We start from the raw sequence: 23,974 nt of genomic DNA on the forward strand, positions 1-23,974 counted from the left end.
AGCATGTACTTTGAAAATTTCCATGCAATATATAGTTTTTATATGAAGATCAGTTCATGCACATCGTGGATTTGTTTGGCTTTCAGTGATAATTTTGTTTGGTAAATCCTGATTCTTGCTCTTTCTCACAATATTTACAAGACAATTTAAATGCTAGAAAGGATTTGTCAAACCATCTGGCATCCTCTGAAGTAAGAAACCCTGGCCCTGGACGAAAGGCAAATGAGTAATGGAGGAGCAACTAATTAGCAGAGTACTTGCATTCTACTTGTCTAACAGTGTACACTAGCCTGTAGTTTATGAAAGAGTAGGAGGTTACTTTTTAGAGATATTATTTTCTATGAGTTCTAGAAGGAGATTATTTTTTTTTCAGTGTGGAAAATACTTCCTGCAAAACTGGAAAAGCACCCATTTCATTCTTAAGTTAGGGAACTTGATTGGAACGCTAGAAGTGTAATCGAAGAAAACCTTTGCTTTGATCTGAATGCTGTACAGTGTTAGTATGAAGATGGTTTTCTTCAGAAGCTGCATTAATCTTCTGTAGTCATGTTTTTCTTTTATCAGACAAGGTTTTGAAGGTAGCAGTGCCTGTTTGCCTCACTGTTAGTATCAGATAGGCAAATGTCCATCAGTTTCCTCCCTCTCAGGAAGTCGGATGCTCTTCTGAATCTGTGCATCTTTGGCAAGGCTGACTTTCCAAGCAAAGAAGTTAATCTTCATATGGAACTTACATAATTATCACACTGTCATCTCCATTGAAAGGTTGCCAGTAATTGCTTTGTATAGATCATTCCTTTCTCCAAATTTCTCACTGAAGCTTAGCAGAGCATGGTGAGGACATATCACGTATCCCTTAAGCTTTGTGTGGAGCCCTGTGCAGGTAAAGTATTTCAGTCTCAAAGGGAATGTCTGGGAAATCACATACACTTAGTCTGAGCAATGAGCTACATATATGTGAGAGGCAGGGAGAGACTGGAAAGAGATCTGATAAAGGGATGTGAAATACAAAATCTGTGGAGCTTTTCTGGAAGCTGCCAACTTGAAGGAGCTCTTTTACTTTCAAGGCTTGCAAATTCTCAAAGAGGACGTGTGCCGAGTTTCACACCACTGATTCTGTTAACTAAAACCATCTTCTTTTGATGAGCTGACAAGAAATAATAATAATCTACTGTAGAAAGCAGTGGTGATGGTAGGTGCAGTAAGGAAACACAAATCAGGCTTTGGGTAGAAGATGGGGAAGGGACATCAGAATTAATGAATGGGATTACCAGTAGCTTTGAAAATTTTAGCTGATGAAGTCTCTGAGCAAATGATATGTTGAGCAAACCTCAGGAACACAGGAAATCTCAGACATTTTGAGATGTTTTACATGTTGACATGTTTACAAGGGCATTTTACGTGATTTTATGAAAGTCAACCAACTGTGCTGTTCTGTGTGATGGAAATTCTAAAGCATAATATATTAATGCTTCACACTGCAGAGCATGCTCAGTAAGGAAATAAGTGTATAATGTCAGTAAAGCAATTACCATGCAGATTAAAAGTTGGATAACTGATAGGTCCTGAACAAATGTTTGTAGGGAATACTTGTCCAAATACAACGTTTTTTGGTGAGCTCCTACAGGGATCTATGTGCTAGTAGAGTGGATAGGAATGGTGACATTTGCTTTGGCAGCGGTCTAGCTTGCTTGGTAATCTAAGCTTGATTAAGAATGGGCATTTTAATATAGCAAAACTACAGGTGACATACAACATTAGTGGCTGTTCTTCACAGACCAGTGGTTGTGAAAGCAACTTTGCTGTTGGAGTGAAGATACAACTGAACATAACTTGCCATACCGAGGCAGTGACTAAGAGATGTAACAGTACTTGGGCTTCTGCACCCTTTATATTAGACAGGACAAAATGGCAGATAAATTACACTTGCTTTTAACGTTTGAGATGTTGTTACTAGGACTGGGTGCCAGTCTGGAGCCCAAGTATTGTTAAAGGCTGCTGGTGAATTAGAAGGGATTCAGAGGAGTTTCAGTAATGCTTAGAAAACCTGCCTTACATCTAGGAACTGGTTTATCAAAGATAACTTCAAGGGTTTTGCTTAAGATCAACAAGTATCTCTATGAGGCAAGAGGGTAATGGGATCCAGCTGTTCACGTACACAGTGAAAATAAGGGGGGAGGTGGGTGTGGGGAGAGCCACTGTTGTTGTGACCTGCTCACTGCTAATCAGCCATTACTACAGTGTCCAGGTCAGGCCAGCTCTACTACCTAGAACTGCAAATATTTTTATTGGCTCATGTGACTGTTGTGCTTGCACATTAGTAAGACAGAGTTAGCTTGGCTAATTGTAGCTGAAAGGAAAAAATTAGTTTCTCTCTTGATACTGTCTATAACTTGATTTTAGAATCTTAATATTCTAAATAATTTCTTCCCTCTTCTTTTTTATAGGGCACCAATGCCTCTGCTCTGGAAAAAGACATTGGCCCAGAGCAGTTTCCAATCAATGAACACTACTTTGGATTGGTCAATGTAAGTACCATTTTCAGTAGGTAAACCATATACAGAACTATGGCTTTGATGTTACTTGAACTCTGGTTTCTTGGGGTTTTTTTGCCCTTCCCCCAATCCTATTCTAAGGTACAGTTGTCATTTTTGAAAAAGTGCTGCTTACATTCCAATTTTAGGTAAAGTGAGTTGCAAAACTGTATCAGATGTTTGAAGACAGCTTCAAACACCCCCAGAGAAGAGAGTTTACTGTTCTATGAATGTTCCCAGGGATTGAAACTTACAAGTCAATAAAGTTAAAAGTCTATTTTAGCTATGACACATGAGGGAGGAAGTAACGGAACTATGTACAAGCTTAGGTACAGCAGTCTGCATTGGTGACTCTCTTAGGAGGAGATTTTTTTATCTGACTAAAGGGAGAATGAGTGAGACGGGTGTTTAATCACTTGTTTATTCCCATATAAATAAAGCAGATATAGTCATTCTTTCCATTGAAAACATCAGTCATTCTTCTGCTGAGCAGTAAGACAGAGCCCAGCAAGAGTATATTAATGTATGGAAACAAGCTTACCGAATTGTATCCTAGTTAATTTAGAACACCATTTTATTTTTTTTTTCTGTGAAGTGTCAGGGGTGGGTATGAAAATGTATTCCTACAGCAGCTGCATGGCAAAATGGCTGGTATGTGACAAGGGCACAGAAGCCAAAAGTTGAATGAAGCAACTAGTTTTATTGTGATGCACAAGGATTAAGATTGTTTTTAATTTTTCATGGCAGTTTGGGAACACCTGCTACTGTAACTCCGTGCTACAGGCATTGTATTTTTGCCGGCCATTTCGGGAAAATGTATTATCATACAAGGCCCAACAGAAAAAGAAGGAAAATCTCTTGACTTGCCTGGCAGATCTTTTCCACAGTATTGCTACTCAGAAGAAGAAGGTTGGAGTTATTCCACCAAAGAAGTTCATATCAAGGTTACGAAAAGAGAACGGTAAGTGTAAAACTGGAATCCTCTTAGAAATTCATACATTGATCAGGAAAGCATAAATAAATATTGTGCAATGTGGTCATATTAATCAGATGTTCAGGTTAGATATGTAAATTGCTTTTAGTACTTTCTGGGGTTTAGATATTAATATTTTAGTGTCTGTATACATGATATCATGCTTGAAATAAATGTACCAGGTTTCATAAGCTTCCAGAGGTGCATGAATTAATGATGTTTTCACAGCATGGTGGAACAGACTGCACTGTACAGTGAACTAGGTCTGGGAAAAGGGTGACACTCTGCTGTAATTTTTTAATTATATGTTTGTGGAGTATGGCAGAGAGAAACGTTGAGGGCAGTTGGCAGTATAGAAGCTGTGTGACCTAGGAGTGCTACAGGCACCACTAGTCGTCCAAAACACCCTGGAGAACAGGTAACTGTATGCATGTAGTGGTATTCAGTGGACTACATGTCAACTGCTGCTCTTGTTCTTAGAAGTGGTGGGCACAGTCTTACTCTGTGAAGCATCAGGCCCTTTTTGAGCATTAGGTTGGCAACAGTGTATGCCTAATCTTGTAGTAGTTCTGTCTAAGGGATATGAGGAACATCTTGAAATAAGGAAGCCTGCCACACAGCTCCATTTTGGCCTGGATTCATATCAATGTGGGTGGTATGCTTAGGAACAGGGGAGCTTTGAATGAAGAGACAAAGTACAAGTCAAACACCTGGAAGAAATTGCTTCCTGTTAACAGCATATAAATGGGCAGACTGTTCATTCCAGAGCAAGCGTTTGAAAGTGTGACAAAGTTAGCTCTGAGTCATCTAGTGATAAATGCCTCCATACTGTTGGGGATTGCTTTTAGGGACTGGATCTTATGGTTTTAACTTTTTTAAATTAGGGCCAGACTCGGTGTGTATTAACCTGCTTATGTGTCTGGGTTAGACACAGCAAAGCCGAAGGATCTGTGCACTATTTTCTGAGGAAATCCGTGTGAGCTTTTTCAGGAGCAGCAGGATAAAAATACACATTTCTGGGAACACAGATTCTTTTTTCTTCAGCATGGTGGGCAAATTAAACCTTCACTGGAGAAGTCTGTACTAAATCACCACTAAGAGATTCTCCCCTCCTCTTGCAAGCATTTCTTATCGAAGAGGACAAGTCTCTGCTCATCAGACTTGTCTGTGAAAAATGAGCATTTTTAGATCGTGGTATTATTACTATTTGTGGTGGGTTAACCTTGACTGGCTGCCAGGTGTCCACAAAACCTGTCTCTCACTCCCTTCCTCAGCAGGACAGGGGGAGAAAATAAGATGAAAAAAACTTGTGCATTGAGATAAAGGCAGCTTAATAAAAAAAAAATCAAAGGCCGCATGCAGAAGCAAAGCAAAACCAAAGGAGATTTATTCTTTACCTCCCGTCAGCAAGTGATTTCCAGCCACTCCCTGGGAAGCAGGGCCTTGATATGCATAGGAGTTTCTTCAGAAGATAAACATCTTAATAGTAATGCCCCCCTCTACTCCTTTCTCTTAGCTTTTATTGCTGAACACAAAGTCACATGGCATGGAATATCACTTTGGTCAGATTGGGTCAACTGTCCCAGCTATGTCCCCCCTCAACATCTTGCCCACCCCCAGCCTACCAGCCTTTGGTGGGAGTGCAGAGTTGGAGACAGCCTTGGTGCTGTGTGAGCACTGCTCAGCAACAGCCAAAACATTGGTGCCTTATCAACACCATTCTAGCCACACACACAAAGCACAGCACTGTATGGGCTGCTGTGAGGGAAGGTAACTCCATCCCAGCCAGATACAGTACACCAGTATGTGTTAGCATCCAGCATCTTCAGCTTCCCCAGCCATGTGTCTTACTGTCCAAACTCTATGATGTTCCCAAGTGTCTGAAGGACTTGGAATATATGGGTGCGAGTTGGTGCTGCCTGAAGTTAGGCATCTAGTCTAAGGAATTATTTTAGGATGAGTCACCCTCTTGCTTTCTTCATTGACTGTAGTGGGAGCCTATGCAACCAACTCCAGAGAAGAGCATAACCTTTCAGACAGCTACAGTTAGGTGAGGTGAAGCCTTCCCCCAAAGCAGTTTCACTGAAGCCAGTGTGACTGCAAAACTGCTCTTCTTTGGCATGATTCTAAATACTTTGCTAAGCAAGGGCCAGTACAGGTATTTGGAAAGAAATAATGGATTTAGTTTGCTTTCTTGAAGGGATATACTCAGCTTTAGAAATCTCGGTTCTCTTCTTCACAGATCTCTTTGACAACTACATGCAGCAGGATGCACATGAGTTTTTAAATTACCTGCTCAACACCATTGCAGACATTTTGCAGGAGGAGAAGAAACAGGAAAAGCAAAATGGGAAACTGAAAAATGGCAACATGAATGAAGCTGAAGAGAACAATAAACAAGAACTCACCTGGGTGCATGAGATTTTTCAGGGAACACTGACTAACGAAACTAGATGTTTGAACTGTGAAACCGTAAGCATTGGGATAGATTTTTTTTTTTTTTTTTTTTTTTTTGGTTGTTACCCATTAATAGATAGATACATTTTATATATACACATATATGAAACTTTTCAGGCATCTGAGAATTGTGGATATTCCTGTAGACTTTACTTCTTGAAGTGAGTATATTCTTTTCTAAAAATTTGTTTTTCTAAGCATAACTTGGCTAACCTATGCCAAGTCTTGCTGTCCTAATACATATCTCTACAGTTAAAATCCTTCCTAGTTAATCAATACACTACCTTATTGCTATAACTTTGGGAGAAGATATTCACATCATTATTCTATGAATAAGTGAAATATTAAGATGGATTTGTGTTAATTCAAGCCTAAGAATGTGACTGGCATACAGAGGGTTTGTTATTAACAAACCGTATATTTTCATTTATCTCCCTAATATTTTCTAGAGAACGCTGTCAGTTTGAAGTCTCTTATGTTTGAAGTATGAGTAAAAATTAGTTTTAGTTGGGAAACCTGATTGCAAGTCTCTTATCAATTTCTGTCGTTTTCAATAACATGCTCCTACTTAAAGGGAAAAGAAATAGTTAAAAAAAAGTTTCTCTGTGAGGTTGCTATGCGAAAGAGTAACACAGACAGGAAAAAAATCTGTTTTGGGGAGAACAAAGACTGATTTTCCAAAAAAAGTTGGAATTAACCTCACCTAAACTTTACTTTGTAAAAGGTAGGTGTCAAGGGTGAACTAGTTTTCTCGGCTCCTTCTGTAGATGATGGAGATTGCAAAGGAGCTCCTGTAGGAAGCTCTCTCCATCTGTCTCTATGCTGTTTCATGAAACAAAATTTTTAGTAGTATCAGATATTCTGCTCCATACAGGTTTTCCTGACTCCATGGTGTTACTGAGCTGTTGCAATTGTTGGTGCAGCAATGCTGTGAACTAGGCCAGCAAACTGATCTTGCCTAAGAATAATGTGTTTTTAACTCAGACCAGCATTGCTACCAAGAACTTCCTCTAAAGAAAATGCAACTTTAGATTATCTGCATTAAGATGGGAGAAGAAGGTACCCAGAGAACATATCTTCAGACAGCAAGCTGAGGTTAAATATCTAACTTTAGACAGCTGGATTTAGGTGAGATAAACCCTACCCAGGTCCTACTAGATGTGTAAAAGAACATATTCTGGTATTTCTAATCATAAAGAATAGCTCTGTATCCCAAGAAAATATGATTTCTCCAGGGATTTGAGTCAGAGATGGCGACGGGGGAAACAGATACAGTGATAGTCAACATGAAAAAAGGGGTTGGACCAAGTTTGGAGCAAGCTTCTATAAGTGAAAACATGAGAGATATTGAAAATTAATTCTTTAATCTATTTCAGTTATAAAATCCCAAGTAATAATAGCAAGTTAAAATAAGTAAAAGGATAGAGTTATTTTTTTAACTGACAAGCTTCTTTAAACAACTGTGGCCTAATTCTAAATTAATATCTAGTATTTACTTAGACAAAAGGTAGTAACATCCAGATGTGTCCTTGGGTAACAGTAAAACTGCACAATACCCTATTTGTAATTCAAAGTGAGCAAGCTTTATGGAAAAAATAGCGCTAGGTATTGATGCTGTAGGAAAGCTTGTCTGTACCTTCCTGTGAGTGCAGAAACACTACTACTACTCAGGATACTTTTCCAGCTTGTTTTTCTTGTATTATTGTATCTTGAAATCTTTAGGAAATACTAAAATGGACTAAAAGATGTTCCTTTGGTGAAATATTCATATGTAGCATATGAAGAATCATTCAGATTCCAGCAGTTCTTATTCTCACTTACAAAGAGTGCAGTTTGAATCTGGTTTTCCAGCTACCTTTAGTTTTGGTCTGTATTATTCTAGCTCCAACTAGTTCATCTTCCCCTTTCAGTAAATATTTGATGTGCTGAAATCAATAACAAAATTCCTAGCTGCTTTGTGGTATTCAAATGAAACATTGTACTTGCCAAAGATTTTTCCAAGTATTTAACTTCTTTCTTGATACGCAGTGTGTCTGACAGGACTCTAGTTCCAGCTGCAGAGACACAATGTTCTCTGAAGCTTTGTTGCTCTATCTTTCAAATTCTAGCTGTATATTTGTCCTGCAGTTGATTGCTGCCAGTTTTGTGGTTTCCTGTCCCTCGTGGGTCGAGTCATGTCTCAGGGAGGAGTTTTGTTTGAAGAGCTCCTGTTCATTTTAATTGGGTGCACGTTATGCCTCTGTACAGCTTTGATAATATCAAAATTAATTCTGCTAACGGTGTTCCTCTGGATTCAGGACTGATATGGGCTGCATTCACTGTGTTTATAGGATCCCTGACATAACGCAAAGATGAGCTGAAAGTAGTACATAACTTTCATATCCATAGAACTGCAGAAATATGAGCACAAGAGACTTGCGTCGAACAATGGGTTCAACCCCTCACTGAAGTTCTTGATTTGAACTTCACTATCCTATCATCTGATTTAGTTATTCTAAGGAAATGAAGTCATAGGAGGCAAAATATGGAACATTCATGCAGCATTTTATAAACAGAATGGGTTGTTATGAATATGACTAAGTTAATGTGCAGTAAGTAATTCTGCAGTCTTTTTGACTGAGTTGAAGTATTACAACAATTATCCATTTGGATGATTTTATGTTTTTTTATGTAATTTCATCTTCAAAATTAAACACTCTAAGTGAAAAAATAATTTTCAAAGCATAAATCAAGATCTGTCATTCTGAAAATATTTGGGGTTACTTTTTTATATAAAAACTCCTCATTAGAATTTTTCTCCTCTTGTTCCATCCCCAAAAAATTACAAAATAAGAAGATTTTGCAAATTATCACTTTGCAATTTTTACCTTTAATTTTTAATTTTTTAATCAATATTATTGATCAGGAACAATATTCAGTGGGGAAATGCAACCGTGTCAACCAGAAATATAAAGCCAGCCTTTTGAATGCTCACTGGAGTGAAAACGTAGCATAGTTAAATATGAAATTTCTTGACAGTTGCTTATTTGGATTATATCTCCATTGCATCCTTAATAGTGGAAATAATTATGTAGGGTATAAACTGTGATTGTATAGTGTAATATATTATACAAATGGTAAATAAAATTCCAGTAAAATAGGAAACTAGGCTGTGTTTCATAACAAGGGACCATATGTAATGCACCAGTCACAACTAATATAGGTGATGATGATTCCCCTTTCATGAACAGTAGACTGCGGTCACTTGCCCATGTTGGTAGGCTTGGATAAGTGGAACAGACAGAAGTTAAATTATATGAAGGCTGGGTTGGTAGACTTACTAGTAATTATAGTCACAATGAACTAGAAAAAAAATTAAAAGCATTGAAATTAATTACTTTTGTGTAATTTATTTCTGCAGAAATTGCTCTATCTTTAGCATTTGCGCATAGATATAAACAGCATTTAGATATATGGCATTTTACTAAGTCTCTGTTTTACATGTATATTTTTTGCAACAGGTTAGTAGCAAAGATGAAGATTTTCTTGACCTTTCTGTTGATGTGGAGCAGAACACATCAATTACTCACTGTCTAAGGTAAATGAATGCATCTCTTTGGGAGATAGTTCTGTCTGACTTTTTTAAATTTTCTAAGTCTAGTAGGTACAGAAAAGAGAAGTAGAGTAACACTGGGTTTTGAAATTTTCCTAAGCAGAAGAAAAAGACTGTAAACTGGATATTTCCTCTAATGACAAAATATGCATTAATGTATTTTGTTTTACTCACTTTCTCTTTCAAAGTATGTGCTTGAAAGAGAAAAAAAATCATCTCTTTGGGAAAATAATTGATTGCCTTGTCATCTGGAAGAATTGCTGCAGAATAATAATTGGCTTCAAAGGGATTTAAGTATGCTTATCTTTAAGCTTCTACTCAAGCGCTTTGTTGATTAGGACTTATGTGCATATTAAAAGTTAAGTGTGTGCTTTGCAGAATGAGCACTAGAGTCCCTAGAGGGCAAAAGATTTCAAAAGTCTACTTTTCTGTCATATAAGTTTCTTAATCTGTGTCTCATCCTAAAATTACAGGGAGAAGTCTTTTATTCTAAGTTTGATTTCTGCTCCTAGTACACTCTTAACTATTAAACAAATACTTCAGAGATCAAAGTAATTTTCAGACTTGCATAGATGATTATTCTGAGAGATTTAAAATATCTGGAGTTGTGGCATTGATACAATAAACCGATACCTAGATTTAAGACAGTATGTTGCTGCTCTAAGGTAATGATTATCAATGGTCAAATTACTCTTTCAAGCTCCAAAATTGCTACCAAGTTTGAAATCGCATTTAACGGTTATTCTGAAATGCCTAAGAAGGGTTGCCTGGCATCTCACCCCAAGCTGACAGTTAGAGAAAGAAAACATATGAGGTACTAACCATTTCCTGAGTCAGAGAGCAGTGATTTCTCTGTGGATATCACAATTGTACTAAGTAACTTCTGTTACATTTTAAAGTATGAGATCCAGTAAGTTTTTTCCTTCTCAACTTCTGTTCGGTGTCCTGTAGGGTACTGTAGCAGTCCTTAGCCCTCATGTAGTCCACACTGCAGTAATTAGCCTCATTTTAAAAGGTGAGCAAACTGAAGAGCAGCTTTGGAAAGGAGTGCATTATTTGTTTGTTTTTTTTTCCCATTGTCTCTTTGTGTGTTCATGGTCACCGATAACTGAATCAGTATTGGTACTACAGGCTTTTGTTTGCACACTTTTAAGTTCTTCGCTGTAGCCACCTCTTTGAACTTGTTTTTGTCAGCATTACTTACATTTCCCTATGGTGTTCAAAGTCAGTTTGAAATCACACTGACATGCAAGGAGGCTGAAGTGTGCATCTTTTGAGGTCCTTTCTAACCTGAGTTTTTATTTGGTTCTATGATACACAGTTAGTGGAGACTGAGCACTGGCTTTTTCTTACTGCTTAGTCTGGTGAGCTTGTTAGAAACTGCTGCTGTACATAAGTTACCATCTGTCCTTCAGCTTTCTCCATTTTTTTTTTGTTTAATTTCTTAGTTGTTAAGCTTCCTGGAAATGTTTTGTTTAGAAAGGCACAGAGTTTTATGCAAAGGCACAGAGTACTTCAGTGAAAGTACCAATAGCATTTCCACTACTGAACAGCCAGTGGCTGTAGCTTAGATGTGGAAGAACTGCATCTGCACTACTGCAACCAACAGGTTGAATGGTGGAGTTGAAAGGAACCCAAGATTTTAGCCCCTATCTCCACCCTAGACAGGATGCTTGTCCAGCCTGGTCCAAAAGCTCTTCCAGCAGTAGGCTTGATTGCCTATCCCAGTCCTTCCTGTTCTTACTACTAACAAGTGTTTCCCTCTGTGTAACACGAATCTTCCTTATTTCAGTTCAACCCTGTTTCTGCTTGCCCTGTGTACTCTGGACATAAACCAGGGGTTGCTCCCCTTCCTCTTACCAGCAGCCTTTTACATACAGGAAGAATGTAATCACTTTCTTTTTAAGTCAAACAACCTGAGATCAGTCAACCTTTCCTTCACAGGCTATCTTCTCTAGATCTCTGCTCATGTTCGTTACTCTTCAGCCTTCTCTCCAGTTGAACCTCTCTCTTGAACTCTATCTTGAAGTGCAGTTGCCTAAAATTAGGCACAATATTCCAGCAGAGATCTACACAGTCCTGAGAAGAATGGATGTCCTAAAAGATTGTTTATACATCACAGTATAGTATCTGCGTTTACTCCAACAGCATGACATGCATTTTGAAGTCCACCCATTGTTCCTTTTGGAAATAAAGGAAAGCAGAATCCCAGTTTTTCTTTTCTTGGGGTGGGAGGTGCAGGTTGCTATTTACAGATTAAACAGAGAGAGAGTCATCACCTATTGTCTGTTCTGATTGTCTTTTAGACTAGCAGCATGTCTACCTCTGTTTAAAAAACATATATTCAGTTAGAATATATATTTCCTCTCATTGCTGTATGGTATTATACATTATTAAATGAAATGTAAGTACTTTTGTGGTTTCTGTTAATAGGAACAGCCAAATTATCACTTTTTTTGGAAACTTTGCTGTTTTGGTTTTTTTAACAACTGCTTTGCCGTGTCTTTACAGCTTTAAGTGCTACTGCACTAAAAAGGTAATTAAAGAAAAACTGCAAGATAACGTTTAAGTAGAATGAATTTCTTTGCCACTACAGGTGAATTCTCTTTTTAGTTATTTCTGTAGCTTTTCAGATTGAAAAGGTCCTTGTATTCATAAGAGGTCCAAACAATACAAGCCTTTGGCATAGTCTGACTTCATAGGGTAGACAATTGGGCCTGAAGCAATGAAGTCTGATAACAAATATAGTACATATCCATTATTTTTATTTCCACTGGGAATTGCAAAGTTTACCAGTCCACTTGATCCTGACATTTAACTATTCCACCCGTGCTTTTTTATTCCACTAAGAATTCTCTCATCTCTTAAAACAGAAAATTTGTGTTATTTATGCCTATAAACAATAGAAAGCATCTTTCACACTGTAGCATAGAGGCTGTAGAGAGATGGACTGTGGAAGAACATGAGATCAATGATAAATTAATATATCTTGAGTGAGTGTATTTAAAAATTCCTTCCTCCTGTTAAAATACCATATAAACAGAATGCGGATTAGTCTGTTAATGGAATAGGAAAGAATTAGAAATGTCTTGAAACTAGCTCTGCAGGTATAGAGAAAAGTTCCTCAAGGCTATAGTTCTTGTACATGCAGAATTTGCATGCATTCCAGTCAATGATCTGTTGTTTTTAACTGTTCAATATCTATTAAAAGTGCCATGCTGAAAGTTCTCAATTGATGAAACAGCTACTGAAGTTGCAGTTGTAAAGGGCAGCAAAAGCATCAAATTTTCACCTGCATACCTCCCTTCCCCGAAGGAAAGAGTTACTGCTTATAAATATACCACTAGTTTTGTTCCTGGTACAGAAAAAGGAATTAATATGTGCTGAATAAGTGAATTAGTAAAGCCTCTAAATTCCATAACTGCCTCACCTGCTTTGGTAGAATAGGGTAAGAGCTTGTCAGGTGGAAGCAGAAGACAAAGGAGCAAAAGAACAAATGCTAACGGACATGTAAGGGAATGTCCCTCAGCTCATCAAGTATTTGCATATTTCTCTGGCTTTCACAGGTGTAATTCCCACAGCGGTCAACTTATCATTTAAAATGTTAGATGTTATTGGTTTCAGAATAATTAATACATTTTAAAAGGAATTCAGAAACGCTTTGAGTTTAATTCATTTTCATGGGAGGTTTGGCCTAGAACAGATATCTATCAAATTTCTACCATCTGTACATTTTTCTTTATTTTAGAAAATTATTATTTCCATTGCTTCACTTTGAGGCAGGAAGGAAACAAATAAATTTCACAAGTTTTTTTGTGGGTGGTTTGTTTTTGTTTTTTTTTTAATTGAGACTTTGAGACTTTAGGCTTTGAAAATAAACATCAGACTTTCCTTAAGAGAAGACCTAAAACTTACACAAGCACATTCTACTGAATCTTGCAGCATTATGTTTCCCACGCGTATAACCCCTCTCAATCTTTTCCAAAGTTTCAGCTCTTCTCTTATGATTCCCTGAAAGGTTACCATGTTTTTCAGAGGAACTGGCTGAATTCAGTTAATCTTGTGTTCAAATTCAAATGTGAAATCAGATATTCAAGATCAGTGTTTACTACTGAAGCAAATCCTTTCCAGTGATCATGCTTTATTTTTCTTTTAGATAAAAAATTATACTTATGATCAAAGTTTTGTTGCAACTTATTTTTCAAGTGATGTATTTTGTCCTAAATTTCAGCACTTTCTGATCAAATTGTTTAAGACCATATAAAGAAAAAAACATAGTAAAAGCATTCTCAGTTAGTATAAATGTTATTCAGTCATATGAAGTGACTCTTTGTCATGCTCTGTCAACCTTAAAGAATTTAAAACTTGAAAAATGGAGAATCCTCCCCTTTTATGAAGTTATGTAAATATGCCTTGGAAATCTGTATAAACTTCAGCTCTCCCATGTACTCCTGTGGTGATGATGCCAGGAAGAACTAATCATTCAGAACACTCCCTTTGCCTTTGTAAGGTGATTTAGGTGCTGCCTACTGTGAGAGCAGGCTGAATTTGCAGACGGTGTGGCTTCAGCCTCCATGCATGTGAACTGCGATGGTAGAATGAAGTTTATTGGGTCTGAAAGGGTCTGAATTTGCCTGAAGTTCAGAAGTCTATTAGGTACAACGTACATGGAATCAACAAGACAGTTCTGTACTTCAGCTATACCTATTTAAGGCCCAAAGTCACAAGAAAACCTGTGTGCTTAGAGTGGAAGATAGGTGCTTATGTCTGCATTTACAGTTCTCAAAACACCTGCTCAGCTGCAATGTAACACTAGATATGACAAAAAATTACTGTCATTTTTTTAACAGGGAAGATTTTTTAGGTACCTAAAATTCTACTCCAAAGCATATCAGCACTGTGACTTCCAACAAATCTTTTCTTTGAACTGAGAGTCCCTATCAAACCAGTCTTCCTCTGCCTCTATCACTTCAAAAGCTCAATCCAGAAACATTTCCAAGTGTATTTACTTGATCAGAACTTACAAAATCTTCTGTACGAGCTGACACTTTCCTTTTTTAGACAGAAGGTATAATCAAATAGCTTCTGTATGACAGTTCAAGAGGTTAGAGGATGCAGAGAACTGAGTTCCATTTATTTCTTCCATGTAAGAGGATTCAAACCTATCTTACAGAAGAAGACCATAAAATGTGAGCTATTTGGGGATGACAGAAATGCACTTGAAGATGTTCCATTCTGCAAATAATTTAAGAAGGGACTGAATATATTGAGCAACTACACCCAAGTCTAGGCAGCCACTTGACATGTAACAGACCAGGATATAAGTCCTATTTTGAGATACCTGACCCTCCACCTGTATTGTACGGAGGGCCTCAGCTCCTAATACAGGGCTGTCTTAGCAGCCTGATACCTTAAGTCCCTTTGCAAACCCCAGTACAGTTGTTTTGGACGTTTTAGAAAACTGGACTCAGTGGAGAGAGTATTTCATCTTGTGTGTCTTTTTAGGGTTCCAGTTCATCAGCCCAAGTGGGGCAAAAGTGTTAAGATCCTTTAAGAACTGATAATTGTATTTATTTACAGAGACTTCAGTAACACAGAGACATTATGTAGTGAACAAAAATACTACTGTGAAACTTGCTGCAGTAAACAAGAAGCACAGAAAAGGTAAGCGAAGAGCAGGCTGTTTCGCCGTGTTCCTCCTGCTTGAATACTTACTGTGTTTAGATACCTAGAGGCCTTACACCCCAACTGCATTTTCTGTGTGGGCCAGAGAACCTACAGACAGATTCAAAGCTATTACATGTGTCTTAAGTCTAGAAGCTACTGCTAGAGTTGACTACTGCTACTTACAAAGTGCTTTCATAATGCAAACATTTACTCATTGAGGAAAGACAAAATGGCTTTGCACTGGTCAGGTCTTTATCATATGCACTCTAATGGTTTCACAGGATGAGAGTAAAAAAACTGCCAATGATTCTTGCCTTACACCTCAAGAGATTCAAGTATATGGAGCAATTGCACAGGTATACTAAGCTGTCTTATCGTGTAGTATTTCCTCTGGAGTTACGTCTCTTCAACACATCTGGTGATGCTGTCAACTTAGATCGGATGTACGACTTGGTAGCTGTTGTTGTTCACTGTGGAAGGTAAGAGACTTTCATGTATATCTTGAGCTATTGCCTGACATTTGCAAAGGTCAGAGGCATGCCTGACAAAATGTGAGGAGAGCGAGAGGGAGGACATAAACCCTGCTGCTGCACCAACTTGCCAGTATTTTGGCCTGAATCTCTTAGCCACCCTCCCTCATGGTAAATCTGTACTTGTTTAAAAAATAATGTCTCAGGCCTCCAAAAATCACAAGATTGGCTTAAATTAGTGGAGCTGTCTCTCCTTCCTCCTCAGCCCACTTAGAGATCGTGGGAGCCAGGACTTTGTGAGGGCCAGATGCTGCTAACTTGTAGGCCCTACAACAGATCACCTTGGTCTCCTGTGAAGGCAATGAAAATGATAGCTTTAATAAAGCTTCTTACATATGGGGTATTGTCAAATATGAAACAAATAGAAAAATCCTTGGGGCTCTAGTAATATGACTTGATCTCCAATTCTCAAAGACTATATGTAACTAAATATTCATGGTTGATACCAAACAATTTTCCCCCTTAAATTTAGTTCATAATGTTTTTAAAATATTTGCAATAGTTTATGCCTGCCATGAGCAAATTGTTAAGTGTTGTATAGGTTAATTTGCAAATGGTCGTGGCACAGATGAAAACAACACATTTAGCTTTCAGTTGATGAAGTCATTGCAACGAGTCAGTAAAAAAAGGTGAAAGGAGTAAATGTCTACTGTACCACCAGGGGTGGGTTTACTATGTTCTTCATAACATTTTGTTATAATTCAGTCTGCTTGCATTTAGAAGTGTGACTTATCAAAATGGACTGAATACTATCTTCTATTATTTTGAGGGTTGTGTTTTTGTTTTGCTTTCTAGTGGACCGAATCGGGGGCATTATATTACTATTGTGAAAAGTCATGGATTTTGGCTCTTGTTTGATGATGACATTGTAGAGGTCAGTACACTGAAGGTCATGAGCACAGCTTTTGTGTTTATGTTCTCTTCTCTATTTGGGGTTAAAATTCTGATCCAGATCTGGGTATAGATTACTAGTCTGCAAAGCCACAGTTCGGTTGTAATGTGACATTTAGCTTAACTCTTAGGAAGTAAGACTGCAAACAAAATTATTAATCCTGTAGTTCTTACTCTGTCAGTGTCAGAGGGGATTGTTTTATTTCAGAGCAACATCAAACGTTTTTAATATCAGACTTCAAGGGTTTAATTTGGAATACGTTCTGTATCTAATAAAGTCAATTTAATTAATGAAAACGTAAAATATCCTGGAACTATGTTGCAATTCTTGGCAATATCACTTGGCAAAAATTGGACTGGGTAAAGCTAGCATCACTGTATAATTTTAACTTTTAAACAATTGGGAAGTTAAAAGAAAGTCTGGATTCTGTAGTTGACCTGGGTTTGTCTGTGAATTAGAGCAGGATCTGGCCCACAGCTATTACAGATTCTGTCTAAGCATTCTGCAATTTGTGCCTAAGCAAACCCTTTAAGTCATTGTGGCACCTTGGCAAAACTGAGGTCTTGAGTCTGATTTCCCAGGAGTAAATCCAATGGAGGACAGTAAGAACTGGGACATTGGTTGGGGCATGTCTTGAAGAAGATTTCTGGAAATTTCAGAAAGATGGAGCCACATGGTGACATTTATTTGTTTTTAACAGTGTTCACTACTGCATTCCAAGGAGTCTCCTTGTGATTGGAAAAAGCCTAATTCAGTTAGGTTGAATGAGACAGACATTCCTATTGACTTCCATGAGTGAAACCAGTAGGACTTAGCCCCTGAACATTACCCTTTCACTGCTTAAATTGCAAACAGAATTTGCTAATTGCTACCCTGAAACAAATAACTGAATGTGTCTTTTGTGTTTATACAGTCCTTTAATCCATGTTTGGTATTTCTTTTACCTAACAGCACATTAAAAATTTTTATTTATTTTGCAGAAAATAGACGCTCAAGCTATTGAAGAATTCTATGGTCTGACCTCTGATATATCAAAAAATTCAGAGTCTGGCTATATTTTATTCTATCAGTCAAGAGAGTGACTTGGCAAACTGTGACATTTACACACAACGATGCTGCACGCAAAAGAAGGTGATGGCCCCCTTAACTGACTTTTACACAGACCACATCTTGTATGATTAAACGACGATACGCTCTCCTATTAAATGGTCTATGTGATACTGACTATGACCAACCATTTTTGACATGCGGAACTTTATTTTGGAGAGGGAAGGTTGTTTGCCGTTTTTACGTCTGATTGAAGAGTTAATTGCGATCAGATTTTAGTGGAATTTATATGGACTAACATTTACAGATAATAAGATTTGGTTGTCAACTGTTAAACCCAATCCAGCTAGAGTAGTATTTTATATGGAAGTGTTCATTGCATTTAGGGCAAAATTGTTTAAAACTTTCTAAATGGTTTTGGGGTGTGTTGATGATTTACAAAGCATTCCTTTAAATACATCCTGACATATACTTACCCATTTTAAGTGTAAGCAAAAAAAAATCTGTTTCATGATGACTGGAATTGTGGTTGTAATGGGGATTTTTTTACATGTTACTCTCTCCTGCAGAAAAAAATATTCTTCCAAAATCGTTTAAGCTTTGGGTTGTTAAAAATTTTCAGTGCATAATCTCAGGCCTAAAATTCACCCAGAAGGGTTTAAATTACACTGGGACTAAGTAATTCTGCATGTTCAGTCACTTTGTTTATCATGAGATAGTACAGATGAGGTGAGATTTCAGAACTTTTGGAGCACTGGTATAAAGAAAGCAAGATGACACATATGACAGAGATAAACTCAATCTCTATAAGTGTAATTTATCTTTCTGATAAAACGATATCATAGGTTGTTTACTTAATTGAGTTTGCGGAGATTGCAACGTTTCTCACGTATAACATATCCATCAGGACTGAAATGACACAGTCTATTTAAATAAGTGTTGTTCATACAATGCATAAGACATGGGAATGATCCTGCAATTTTCTGAATATCTATAGGTCCCATTTTTATTTCTCAAGACAGAGTCCATTTCTTAGCAACATAACATAAAACATAACAACCATTAGCTTACACACACTGTCATGTATATACCATCTCTAACATTTTTGTCATGTTGACAGCATTTGGGTCACCAGAGAAACAGATAGGGCTCTGGAGTATGATTTTAAAAACATCAAAAGGCTTAGTGCAAAAGGCTTACTTTGTGATTTTCCTGAGTGAGTTTGGCTGGCACTAGTCATACACTGGCTAATAAAATTACTGAACTCATATACTAGAATTTGACAAAGAATGAATGTAGAAGAAAGTATCAATAGGGTATGAGAAGGGATCAATAGCAGGTCAAGGCAGTGGTAACACTGGGTAACTACCTTGCTTGGTTTAACATTTTCAGTCCATTATACAGTTCTTGAACTTCAGTAGCCAAATTCCTATTCCAATGAAGTCAACAGCAAAAACAGTCTTGTTGTCTTGAGGGGGATTGACAGTTGGTTCTAGTATTTACAAGGAAATATTCTCATCTCACAAAATTTATTTCTCCCTGTTATATTTCATTCATTTTCGTTAAGTATTTATTAGACAATGTTGCTTTTAGTCCTTCTTTTCTTTAAGAAGCCTGCCTGCCACTTTATGGCCGACACTCCATTTCAAGAAATGCTAAATCTTGTATTTTAGTCTTCTGTAGAAAAGAGAATAGCTTTTTTTTCATTGTAATCCTCTGTGAATGTGAAATATCTTTTGTTAAATAACGGTGAAAATGGAGTACTAGCTTCTACTGTAACATCAGTTAAAGTTCAGTTGTATTTGTCAACGGCCATTTTGTAAACTAAGGAAATGTAGCACTTTACGCTGAATGAGAAACAGAAGTGGACTTTTCATCTAACGTTATTTGTGATTTATCATGTTATTATACCAATAGAAGAAAACAGACATAGAATGTAACTTCAGAGTACTTAGGTGAATAATAGTAGTGGTCTACAGAGGTCACTCACATGAATGAAGGCTGGTATGCAGGCTCAAGATAAGCATAGTTGGGAGGCAGCTCTAGTTCTTTTATTGATGGTAGAATGAAATGTTCTGTCTCTAACACAGAAGGCAGACATCTTACAGGAGACTTCAACTCTCATTGAGGCCCAGGAGCTTTTCCATTGAAAAGCTAAACCTGCAAATCCCTCTTTAATGGATTTATTCAGAATTTCCATATAAAATAACCACTTGCCTTTTAAAGTGGGTAAGGTTTGCTTGTAGTGAATGAAGGCACTTTCTAGATCAGCATTAACCAGTGCTGGTCCAAAGTTCTGTACCTCACAGTTTACTGCTGAACATTCTTAGGCCATTTTTCATTTTAAAACAAGCAACAAAAAAGATTATGCTTAAAGTAACATTTGAATGTTTAGGGCCTCTGTTGATATGAAAAGTAATTTTTTATAGAAAATAAGTTTTAAATCAGTTCAATTTTAGAAAATGTTTTCCATATTTCAATTGACTTATCTGAAAATTGTTTTTAATGCTAATAATATGAATTAATATTTAAATGCTAAAGTACAGGATAATAATCTTTGGTTTTCTCTAGCTGCAAGACAGCTCTAGGTTATAAAACATATAGAAAAATTGCAGTATGTTATTGAGAGTAAGATTACTAGAACAAGCCTTTTCACAAAGTGTGAAAAACCATTTTAAATTCATGCTAGCCCTTGAGAAGATCACAGCACTGGTATCACACCAGTCCAACATCAGTGGCCTGACAGCAACTCTGAAAAATTATGGAATGCTTACTTTATGCTAACACCAGCTAAACTAAGGAGGATTTTCTTTTGATTAAAAAAAAAAAAAAAAGCAGTTACAATTCTATAAGTTACATCCAGTCTACAGTGTGCTGAATGTCTTGACTTCAGTCCAGCAAAAGCTGTCCATCACGGCTGTATGAATAGTACCAGTCTGGGCAGGAGAACTTCTGTGTGAGATTAAGCCCACTCCCCCAGGTTTTGCAGGACTCGGATCCTCATATGATGTAAAGTATTTTAGTTGATTAGTTTATTAAATAAAACATAATACTTTTTCTCTTATGCTTGTGTCTAGAGTTCCAGTTCCTTATGAAAGGAAAAATATCTAGGACAATAAAAGCTTTTCAGCCAGCAGCTAGACAACAAAATTGTAGCACAGATGTCTAATAGTATTCTGTGCTTCCCTAAAATGACTGGTTTTATGGTGTCAGGTTCTGAGTATATTAGGCCTAATGACATCTGAAGTTTTCTACTAGTTTCACGCGCTAAGATGCATTGTCAATTTATACATCTTATTACTATGTTCTTACTTAGAAAAAAGAACATTTTTGTCCTGTGCTGTTTTTCCACTGAACCCAATGAAGCACTGCAGTGCTGATGAATCAGTTATCAAAGAGGATGAGCTCAGATCTCAACTTTTATGTTTCACAGAACAGGCTGTTGGGATTTTATGTAATTTCTATTTTGGGGGCATAGCAGAGGGAGACAGTAGAGGGGAGTGATGGAGAAACCATACCAGTGAAGCAGAACACCTTCTTGAAATTAAGTCCCAAAATTACTCCTGTCAATTTTATTTTAATAATTTACAGTTACCTCAGAGCAGTAGATAACAGCTTAAAAGTCTTGTTCCTTTAGCAGCTGGATTAAAGAAAACAAAGCTGTAGGTGTTTTTTTTATATTAGATTTAGTAAAGATATTAAAGACCTAGCTAAGCTGAAACTGAAGTTCACGTTACATGGTGGGTCCTAAAATGCTACCACAAACTGTCTTTTATCTTCAGACATTACATTTCATTCCCCCATCTGTTACAGCATCATGTACTTGGGACCTGAGCCGACAACTTGCAGCTGCCTGTGATTTGATGCTTTTCAGCAGCAGCCCCGTCTTGTTTCATCTCTTTTTTGTTGCTTGTGGCTAAGTGTGAGCAGTGTCTTACAGCTGAATGTATACTAGATGTTTTAAGAAGTTTTGGCTGTGTACCTGTTCTTTGCTAGTACCTTTTATCAGTGTTTGTTTTAATTTATTTTTCTTTTGTTTGTCTGTTATTGTATTTGTATGATAACTTATGTAGTTAATATTATTAGTTTTCTGTTTTAACTTTTATGTACTTTGATTTTTTAAAATGTAATCAACCCAAGCACTTTAAGCAACAATGTCAATCTTGTGAAATTCCAATCAGCTTAACATTTTGCCTTTGTCTTTTTGTTTTTGCAGCTGTTTGCTTGTGAGCCAACATCTCTAGTTACAACCCAATTTCCATTTTTAGGCTTGTAGTCTTAGCAGGGTTTTAAATTTGGGAGACCCAAATTTGTTCATACATATTTCTTCATACATAACAAGGATGCAGTATTTATTACGAGTCTGCTACAGGTAGCAGTATGTACCTGACGAGTTGCACTCAAAGTGCACATTTCACAGCCTTTTTTTGCACTCTACCTGCTAATGCATTTGAGAATGATTGTGATACTTTAATCTGTGGCACAGTTATCAATGACTATAATTTAGAAAAACTCCACTTCTCACAGGAGAATTCTCTTTTACCAAACACAGAGTTAGCTGTCAATCAGCTGATGATACAGGTGTTGCTCTCTTTCTTTGCCATTTTATCTGTGTTCTGTACAGTCTCAAGTATGAATAATGTTAAGAGCTGCATTTATTCTTGGCCCTAGTGTGAGTGCTAGCAAGGAGAGCAATCTTTTACATCTTCCTTCTCTACGCTTGGGCTCATATAAAGGGAAGAGATAATGAAGTAGGCTAAGTTCTGGTGTAAAAAACCCACACCATCTGTCAAACACACTGGATGTTTCCTAGAGGCTGGCATCTGTGCTATCCATATCAGAAAGTTACTGACTTTCTGTGTTGTTAATGCAAGGGTTATTCTTAGTTTTTTAGACATTCTATTCTCTTTGATCAATAGAAAGACCAGGGCTTTTTCCTGTTGCGTCAGCTCTGTCACTGAGGTGTTTCTTCTCTATTTAATATGGCACTTAATATTTAGATAGCCCTTGGGAAGCCTCGATAGACACCCTTCTATTTTCTCTCCAGTTAACATGCATTACTTCAAAGAGATTTCTTGAACCTGTCTGCAAGGCTTGTTCAGATTAACACATTGCTTTTGCATACAAGGTCAAATAACACCTATCAGGAGGCATGTGCCCTCCTGATGGGACCATCTGTGCTAAACCCACACCTTTTTACACACTAATGATTCTTTGCCCCCTAGGAGATTTGCTTGTTGGCTTTGCCTCAATGATTTAGTATGAAACTGCACATAACTCCCTCTATTCAAGGTCTCAGAGTTGCTATAATTCTTTAATAATTCTGCTTCATCTGGTTATCAAGACTGGGACTATTGCACAATGTAAAATAAATTAACTTGTGTGTACCATTCACAGTGGTCAATTTAACAGCCTGATGCTTCTGATGAAGGCTGTTGCAGGTGGCAACGTCACTCTGTGTAAGAATATTACAGAGTAAATGACTTTGCTGTGATAGCACGGCAGGTCTGTAGGAGGAGCTGGACTGGCATGCAGCCTCCTAACCCTCAGCTTGTACCCAACTGAAGTTGGTGCTCCATCCTCTAGATAATCCTAACCCTTCTCCTAGAGGTTCTAAAGAGGCTGGAGCAAACCCTTTGCGAAGGCACCTTGCAGTTTACCAAAACATCTTGATTGCCACATAGATAATTAATGGATATTTGCAACACCTCTCTCTCCACTCCCCAAAACCTCATTAATAGGTATATGTTCTTTAAAAAGGGTGAGCTTAAACATCAGCTTTGCATTTGAATGGTGTCCTTGTTTGCAAATGTCCCAAGACAGATAGTGTTCACATGCTAAATTGTTTCTTAGTCCTCTCTCAACTCTCATTCTAACAGCAAGAGCAACATCAGGGCAGCCATGTTACAGGTTCAAGTGCTTTTCCTGGAGAGAATTTTCTGGCTTCAGTGGCTTTTGTTAAAGACGACCACCTAACACAAGCTGCATAACTTATCCGTGACTGTATAGGAGTAAAGTCACCGTATGCCGTATGAATATGAGCGTAGGGCAGGGGGAAGAAGAAAGTGAAAAGGAAGAACTAGGGAAAGGGCTGGTTTATTGGAGGCTTTGAGTATGTATATCTGTTTGTAAATATATAGTCCCTCTCTACCTTGTCAAAACAATGCAATCATAATAAAACTACTTAAATATTTTGTGCTAGTTTTTTAAATGGAGTAAGAGGTAGTAAAATTATTAGGCACACAATTGGGGACACATAGAAATACTGAATTTCTAGTAAAGCAT

The 23,974-nt window shown here is 37.4% G+C and overlaps 1 protein-coding gene across 1 annotated transcript; it reads left to right on the top strand.

Annotated features, from left to right (window-relative positions):
* Positions 1–2,449: 2,449 nt before the first annotated feature.
* USP46 (ubiquitin specific peptidase 46) lies at positions 2,450–17,867 on the top strand. The gene is made up of 8 exons (XM_009702283.1): positions 2,450–2,525; positions 3,279–3,492; positions 5,747–5,976; positions 9,462–9,538; positions 15,134–15,217; positions 15,502–15,699; positions 16,546–16,624; positions 17,623–17,867. Exons 3-8 carry the CDS (start codon positions 5,764–5,766, stop codon positions 17,722–17,724), a joined length of 753 nt encoding a protein of 250 aa, XP_009700585.1. The 5' UTR covers positions 2,450–2,525; positions 3,279–3,492; positions 5,747–5,763; the 3' UTR covers positions 17,725–17,867.
* The last annotated feature ends 6,107 nt before the right edge of the window (positions 17,868–23,974 follow it).

The sequence above is a fragment of the Cariama cristata genome, unplaced genomic scaffold, assembly GCF_000690535.1.
Source record: "Cariama cristata isolate BGI_N322 unplaced genomic scaffold, ASM69053v1 scaffold41336, whole genome shotgun sequence".
NCBI lineage: Eukaryota > Metazoa > Chordata > Aves > Cariamiformes > Cariamidae > Cariama > Cariama cristata.

Bases quoted from the DNA above. Each gene is read 5' to 3' on its own strand.
- USP46 (XM_009702283.1), top strand. From the start codon at position 5,764: ATGCAGCAGGATGCACATGAGTTTTTAAATTACCTGCTCAACACCATT. The intron at 9,539-15,133 runs GTAAATGAATGC...ATTTATTTACAG, and splicing joins TCAATTACTCACTGTCTAAG to AGACTTCAGTAACACAGAGA. The intron at 16,625-17,622 runs GTCAGTACACTG...TTTATTTTGCAG, and splicing joins TTGATGATGACATTGTAGAG to AAAATAGACGCTCAAGCTAT.